The 7,971-nt window shown below is 42.1% G+C and overlaps 1 protein-coding gene across 1 annotated transcript in view; it reads left to right on the forward strand.

Annotated features, from left to right (window-relative positions):
* Positions 1-447: 447 nt before the first annotated feature.
* The window catches only part of PSAP (prosaposin), a gene marked incomplete at its 5' end in the record, with an annotated part of 12,424 nt that continues 4,900 nt past the window's right edge, over positions 448-7,971 (forward strand). The window contains 8 exons of the mRNA XM_009877170.1: positions 448-581; positions 1,589-1,663; positions 2,284-2,409; positions 2,657-2,851; positions 3,784-3,927; positions 4,465-4,521; positions 5,645-5,653; positions 7,221-7,334. Coding sequence (XP_009875472.1) covers positions 448-581; positions 1,589-1,663; positions 2,284-2,409; positions 2,657-2,851; positions 3,784-3,927; positions 4,465-4,521; positions 5,645-5,653; positions 7,221-7,334 — 854 coding nt within the window. The remainder of the gene's footprint in view (positions 582-1,588; positions 1,664-2,283; positions 2,410-2,656; positions 2,852-3,783; positions 3,928-4,464; positions 4,522-5,644; positions 5,654-7,220; positions 7,335-7,971) is intronic.

A 7,971-nucleotide genomic window follows, 5' to 3' on the forward strand; every position in this document is an offset into this window, starting at 1 on the left:
ACAATAGAAAGTCACAAGCGATTATAAAAACAATCAACAAAGATGTACGGTTGATTGTCCTATTACTTACTAATAGGGCACATCTCTTGGATTTTCTGTAGGAAGACTGTCCAGAAATGGTATTTTGTATTTCAATTCAAAACTTTTACAATTCCAAACTTTATAGGTTGCAAGGCGATTCTGTGGGAGGTGATACCCAGACGAGGAAGGACTTGTGCCTTTTTTTTCTCACCCTCACAAATTTTTCTGTGCACAAAAGGAAACAGTCTAAATAGATTTAGTGGTTTTGATTGAAAGGTTATTGAAAATTTAGTAAACCAAAGTGGTGTACTGGAGTGGTTGTGGTTATACTGGACAGCATTAACTTGTTTGCTTTGAAGTGGAAACAGTTCAACTGTGCAACTGTGAAAGAACAATTTTTAAATTTTCCTTTATTTTCTTTTGCAGCTGTGGCAAGCCCTGTCTTGTGGCAGAAGGACTGCGTGAAGGGTCCAGAGGTGTGGTGTCAGAGCGTTCGGACAGCATCGCAGTGTGGAGCAGTGAAACACTGCCAGCAGAATGTCTGGAACAAGCCTGTTGTAGTAAGTGTCAACGACAGAGGCTTCTTCCCACCTATAGCTGAGGTTTCTGTATGCTGATGAGGATTTTTTCCAGTCTCCCGTCAGAGTTAAGTGCTGTATCTGACTACACCTTGCTTACTATGCCGAATTTGGGTACTAGATAAAGGTTGCTTTCTGCTTCTCTGCCTTGCACAACTTGTCTGCTGACTTCTCCTGTGACCTGTTGCACAATCAATGAGCAATGTGTGGAATGGAGCTAGTGGATTTCAGACTCTCCTCCTGGCTAAAACAACTCCTAATTTGTAGAGCCTTTTCTTATTTGTAACTTGAGCAGTGTCAAAAAAAAGCTGTATGCTTCTTTAAGTTGTTTTTGTAAGGTATTGTTCCACAAAAGAAGCAGCATATGCTGAATTACGTAAGTTATGACATTAAATAATGGTACAAATGTTACATTTAACGTGACTTTTCAAGTTGTGTTTTGTACTAAACTTGAGTCCTGCTGTACTTGGTGATTTGTGGTGTTTCAGAATTTTATAGGGGAAAAACACATTTTACTTGCACACTCAGTCCCTCTGTGGTATCTGTGTCCTGAGATACGTTTCAGTGTATGGGGAAGTAGGGGAAGGGAGAAATGTCAGAATGACAGAGCATGACTAAAATGAGTGAAGCTGCCTGAAAAGTTCTTTTTACAGTAAGTGTGAGCTCTTTGAAGAATAAGGTAAAAGAAATTAAGGGGAATGGTTATTGGAGCAATACGTACTTCAAAGGAGGTGGGACTCGGTGAAATGAGCAAGTGGCAGCATGCTTGCTTCTTCATACTGTGTTGATTTACTGAAGAAACTGGGGCTGGACATGCTTGGAGTAGCCTCACTCTTTATTTGAAAAGAGCTCTTCCCACTCTGCCTTCAGCCAGTATTTCTTCCTTAGCTTCGATTCCAAGTGCGGCGCTGACTTGGTGTCGTTATTCGCATGCTGCGTTTGTTGCAACTTAATTCTGTCTCAGAGTAACTCTCTACTTCTCTTTCCAGAGCAGTATCCCCTGTGACTTGTGTAAGGAACTTGTGACAGTGGCTGGCAAGGTTTTGAAGGATAATGGCACCGAGGTAAGCAGAGCAACCCTTCTCCTTGTCCCAGGGCAGGATTCAATTTTATTGTCTTAACGAGATGGAAGAACAAGGAGGTGAAAGGGCAGTCTGCGTGATGTTTTTCCAACCTCAGTTGCAGATGTTGAAAGGGACCAGAGTACACGGGCCACTTCTGATTTAGAACTTAGCAAATTCTCAAGCCTCTTACGCTCTAACACATCCCTGTTCGTCTGTAAGTGCTTAATAAAACTGTTATTGTGCCAGTGGACCATTGATCTCAAGAGATGGAATGCTGCATTCTCTAGAAGTGGGCGATTACACCAAGGAGATGTTTATTTTGCATGTGGGAACTTCTTCCCTTTTTCTTCTTTGAATCTGGGAGTACTTTGTATGAATGAATAGCTGTCCCGGTAGTTCGTAATTTCGCTTACTCATCTCAAGTGTCAGTGTCCTGTGCTGGCAAGACTCGTTTTTGCAGGTCTTGCAAGCAGTGGTTCAGGTTTTCACTGAACGTCCAGGACTGGGGAAAACCGAAGGGTAAAACCGCATTCTGGGGGCTATTTTTAGGCTTTGTGTTTTGGAAATGGAAAGAGCGTATATATATTTTGATAGTCTATAACCCACTTCATCTTTTGTAGGATGAGATCCGCTCTTACTTGGAAAAGACGTGCGAGTTTCTTCCTGACCAAGGCCTGGTCTCTGAGTGCAAAGAAATTGTGGATTCTTACTTACCCGTTATCATGGATATGATCAAAGAAGAGCTGGTAGGGAGATAACAGTTTGCAACTGTTTGAGTGAAAAGTCGTGCTCCTGTTGATACCTGAATTTCTCTTCTAAATAAGATTGTGTGTATGATCCTCCAGTCCTGTGTGGATCACTGGTGTAAATTTGAAGACTGCTTCCTTGCTGTGAAACTTTTCCCCTTCTTGTCATGTTTCAACTGAGTGACTCTGTTCTGAACTTCATTATAAAATCGCCATCAGCTTCATGTGTGTATCTTATTTCCCCTAGGACAAACCTGAAGTTGTGTGCAGTGCCCTCTCACTGTGCCAGTCCCTTCAGAAGCACCTTGCAGCAATGAAACTTCAGAAACAACTCCAGTCCAATAAGATACCAGAGCTGGACTTCTCTGAACTGGCGTCCCCATTCATGGCTAACGTGCCTCTTCTCCTTTACCCTCAGGACAAACCCAAGCAAAACCCTAAGGTAAGGGCGTGGTGCTATAGCAGTGTGCAAAAATGCGTGGCTATTTTTTTTTTTTTTTTTGCTCCAGAGCTTCAAGGCTCCTTTGTGTGAGAACTTAATGATGATGATTGATAAGGGCTTTTTGTGCTATACATGGGTTGAGCTGTTCTGCTTTGCTTGGGTGACTGTCTCATATCGAATTTTGTGCTGTTGCGTAGACAGCTACCTTTTTCCTTAATGTGTGGGTTTATAGCCAGTAAGATGATGGCTGCAGCCCCTGTGGACTGTGTGTCTCATCTTGCATTAACAACCACAGTCTGTAAGGACAAGTCTTGTGCCGGGCTGTTGCCATCCAGGACTGTAGTAGTTGAGCAGGTCTTACAGGAAACAGTTTCTTCTGAGACCAAGTTTGGCACCAGCGTTCAAAGGAAGAATTCTGTGTTCTGAGTAATCTGCTAGCTGTGCCCTTCGGGGGAAGCATTCCTCTCTGAATCAGACTGGATCAGAAAAGAAGAAGGAGTTGACAAAAGGGGAGTAGGTGAGACAAGGAACTTGGAAGCAGAGGCTGTCTTGTTAGCAAGACTAGATATGGGAGTTAAACAGTCAGGTGGGTGGAGGACAAGCTGCTTTGGGTGGAGCAGGTAAGACATACGCCACATTTAGAAACCTTCCTGCTGTGGTCCATAACGAAACCAGGAGATTATGGAGACCGGTTATCTTAACAGTTATTGTGGGTTCCAGAGCCGGGTAACTTTCTAATCTCTGTCTGGTGGCTCATGCACATACCAGCAGTAACTTGTCTGTTCATAGTAGCTCAGGCTTTTGAGTATTCTGTATTCATTAAGGTTCGTATAGAGTTTTAAAGATCTTTTAAAACTCAGTAGTAACAAAAGCTTCTGAAAGATGCTCTGTGAAGACACGTCATCTTAAGTTTCCTTTCACCGTTTGTCCAGGGAAGTGGAGATGTGTGCCAAGATTGCATTCAGCTGGTTACTGACGTTCAGGAAGCTGTGAGGACAAACTCATCTTTTGTGAAGTCTTTGGTTGCTCATGCCAAGGAGGAGTGTGACCGTTTGGGACCTGGAATGTCTGATATGGTAACCTGTCATTTTTTGTTTATTTGTTTAAATACCTGTGCCTGTATGCAAATATAAAATAGTCTGTTCAGCGCCTTAATCCTCTCAGTGTAATCTCTATTTAATAAATCAGAGGAAATTGTGTCACACGTAGGATATGTTACGCAGTGATAACGCCAAAATAGACTTTCTGGTCAAGAGAGTTGGGTGGGGTGAGGTATAGGAGACTGAGGAGGAAGAAGACGGCTCAAGATTCTGCTAGCCCTTAAAAGGCCTTTTTTTTGTAAAAAATGATCTGGCAGGCTAATGTAGTTGTGTCAGTGATGGGGAGCGCTTTTGCCCTGAGAGGAAGAGAAAAGGATTCCTCAGATAAGCAGCTATGTGTGCAGTGATTGTGTAACCTGAAATGCTTTCATATATTTGGAATAAACTCTGAAAGATAACAGAATACTTATTAAGTAGAGCTGGTAAATTACTACCTTGAGATGTATTAGAAAATTCAAGATTAACTTTACAGCTTAAGTGACTCGATATTTACAAGACTTTCTTCTCCTGCAGTGCAAGAGCTATATCTCTGAATATTCTGACTTGGCTATCCAAATGATGATGCACATGGTAAGATCACTCGAATATAGTATTTACTCTTGGTTCATTTTTTGCCTTTGTGTAGCTAACTTGCCTGGAAGCAGCTGAAGTCTGGGGAGGGAGTCCTTGCTCTGTAATTCTTGGTGTTAATGCTGTGAACTTGGCATTTAACAGGATGGTAACTTCAGTCTTGGGAGTGTTTTCTTTAGCACTTTCCTTTCACAACCACTTCAGGGGTGCAAAAGGCACACTAATACTTCAAAACGCAGAAGATGCGTTACATTATATTCCTTTATACTCTTCTGTCTCGGTCCTGTACTTAACACCACCTCCCCCTCTCCCCACCAAATACTAGTTTAAGCAAATTGGAGTTGGTCTTTGCCACCATATTGCAAAATTGGTTCAAGTGTTAGAGGTAACATGTCTGTTTGAAGTGAGACTACGTGTCATTTTTCTGGAATTGCTGTCTCAAGACTCCTGCTCTCTGGACTCTTGATAGGAGCTATGGAAAGTGAGTGGTACTGCACCAGCTCTGGTCTTCTGCAGCAACACAAGATGTGTGTTAACCTCTGACCGCCTCTGTAGCACCTCTTTATCCACAGACCTCAAATCCTTAGAGGTTGCAGTGCCTAGATGCCGCAAGTAGCGTAACAGATTATAGGTACGCGGCCGACTTGAACCTGAATTTGGCAACACGGTGGCCTATTTTTGTTTGTTTTGTTTCCAGTTGCTCCTTAGAAGGTCATACTGCTCCTTAAGCATTTGAAGGGGGAAAAGGAAGCAAATCTTTTGTTCCAATAACAGTTGGTTTCTCATTTTAAGCATCGCACTGCGATGCTTAAACCTGAAATTAGAATATGACCACACGTTACATCCGGCTGTGTTGGTCGTGCTCTTTAGAGGTAGTCTTGTCCAGGATGCTTTAATGACGTTAAATGAATAATCTTGGTTAGTGCTGTACAATTAAACCTGAGTTGCCGTAGCAATGCTAAGGATCTTTGGGGTGGGGACCATGTCATATATCATCATCATCATCATCATCATGGAAAATAGTGTTTGCAGTTCCAAGTGCTTGATGTTTTTATTTTTTGCTCTTAACTGTTATCTTTAATTTCTTCTTTCTTCCTCTGTCTCCAATCTCCCCTGTCAACAGAAGGATCAGGTAGGTGAGCAACTTGCCTGTGGTGATAGCGTGCTTATAGTTCACTTCTTGCTCTATTAGCTGTGTACCTGGTGTGATTGTACTCTGTGTTGACAGATACAAGGGGTTAAAGTAGAGAAGGACTATAGACTTCCTCTGGTGTCGAAGCAGTCCTCCTTCCCCCTCCACATACCAGTTTGTCCTCTGAAGACAGCTTGTTCATGCTTTGGCCAGTAGAGCAGAAACCACACTCGCTTTTGTATGAGAAGGGTAGATGTGGAAAAAGCATTCTGGTGGCTTCTGTCAGCTTCTGGTTTAAACTTCAGGCTCAAAAAGGGCTGAGTGAAGCTATCGCTGGGTCTTTTTTTGGTTAACCCTTTAAATCTAGGACAATGGCATGGATGTTTGGCTCCTGCTTCCTAGAACTATATGGGCCTTTAATTGAAGCAGTTCTGGGCGACCTTGTGTCTGTCATCTCTCCGTGAGAGAACACGTTGTGTGCATGTGGGTGTTGCTGCGTAACATTAATAGCTGGAGATGCTTCTTACAATGCATGAACCAAAGGGCTTGACTTAAAGGTACTGCCTGGAGTAATCTGAAGCAGCACTGTTTGAGATACTGCTTTTGCCTGTGCACGAGGTTGTGGCATGATGTATTAACTGTTGTGTAAGCTGCCTGTAAGAAGGTCAATGTCCTGGTGACAGGGCAGAGTATGATCTTCTAATTACCCATAGGACCAAAGGTGGTTTTTTGGTAGGTTTTTTTTGTTTAATTTTTTTTAGCTTAAGTAGGGGAAAAAAAAAAATCAAGTTTTGTGTATTACTCTGTATATAGCCTTTCTCACTTTGTGTGGGTATAACGTGGTCTCCTTAGAGCGGTTTGCCTCACATTATTTTTGCATTTAGTAATGTATGTTTCTAAAATCTTTGAGAAAGCCTTTAAAAAGGAGCCCAAGTCTTTCTCTGCTGTTTTGTCTCTTACTGCAAAAAGAACACTTGAAGTGCAGTTACTGCAGATACCTGTAAAAGGTTGGACTTTAACACGGATAACTTTTGTTTCTTATAGGCGGCGTTCAGTAAGTTTGAGATCTGTTTGCTAAGCGAGGTGTTACTGGATGCTTTAAAGAAGGTAGTTCATGGATGAGAAAAGGAATCTGTTGTTCTAGGCATTTCAGCTCTTGGGCGGACTCTCAAGTCAGGATGATTTAGCTGCTTCTGTGGTTCCTTAAAGCTTTCGGGGGAGCAGCTTTGCAGGTGCAGGTCTAATGAGATGCTGGTGGCCTGTTTTGGTGTCGGTAGCTCCTAAGTCAACTCCTTTGAAGGGCTTGCACAGCGTAGGAGCTCGTGCTCGGTGGGGTTTTCAGATGGATGTGGCCTAACCTTTTCCACTTTTAAAAAAACTGCTAAATTTCATCTGGTAGTTGTCCTGCCTAAAACCATAATCAAATGCATTGGCAATACTTGAAATAGAAGTAGTCATGAAACTTCTGGTTATGTTGGAGCCTTTTAAAACTTTGTGTCTGCTCACAGGCTCCGTAGAAAGGTCAGTCTTGTAGACTTTTAAAAATTGCTTTTACCTCTCTTTCCAGCAACCAAAGGACATTTGTGCCATGGTTGGGTTCTGTCCTTCTGTGAAATCTGTTCCTCTTCAGACTCTGGTGCCAGCTCAGGAGGTTCATGAAGTGAAAATGGAAACCGTGGAGGTAAGTTGGGTGTTTTGTACTCAACAACTTCGGTTTCCTTTTTGCTTTAGCGTAATGATTGAGGTGAAGCAGAAGAATGAGTTTTTTATGAATAGAATAATCTTAAGTCTCGCTGCATATAAGTTTCTGGCTTCCTCCTTGTGGCTGATGCTGGTCTGTGATGTAGGAGAGATGACTGGTTTGTTAAAATAGCAGAACCTACGTTAAACGTAAGCTCTTAAGGTAATACTTCAGGACGGAAATGGAAACTCTTGCTCCAGCAGTAATGTACAGCGGAATAATGGCACTTAAATGTTAGAGGGCAAATTGTTGAATTTGAGTTTTGCTCTAGATTTGGAGTTATGCTTCAATCCCTTTTAAAAATGGGGCAAATGAGTGATCAGGGTTAGAATGCTGAAGCTCTGAGTCTGGAGATGCACCTTAGCTTCCCTTTTTAATTTATTTTTTTTTTTTGACAGCAAAGTGTCTTTTGAGGACAGTTCTGGTTAACAGGCTCCAAACGATTTCCCTCAATTTCCAGATCGTTTTTGTGAACACAAGGGTGCTCTCAATTCTAGTAAATTTTGTCTTTGGTTAATGTATTTTAAAAAAACACTTTGTATTTCCCTTGAATCCAGTCTCTGTGGTGTTGCTTATT

This window comes from Apaloderma vittatum, unplaced genomic scaffold, assembly GCF_000703405.1.
Source record: "Apaloderma vittatum isolate BGI_N311 unplaced genomic scaffold, ASM70340v1 scaffold10799, whole genome shotgun sequence".
NCBI classification, from domain to species: domain Eukaryota; kingdom Metazoa; phylum Chordata; class Aves; order Trogoniformes; family Trogonidae; genus Apaloderma; species Apaloderma vittatum.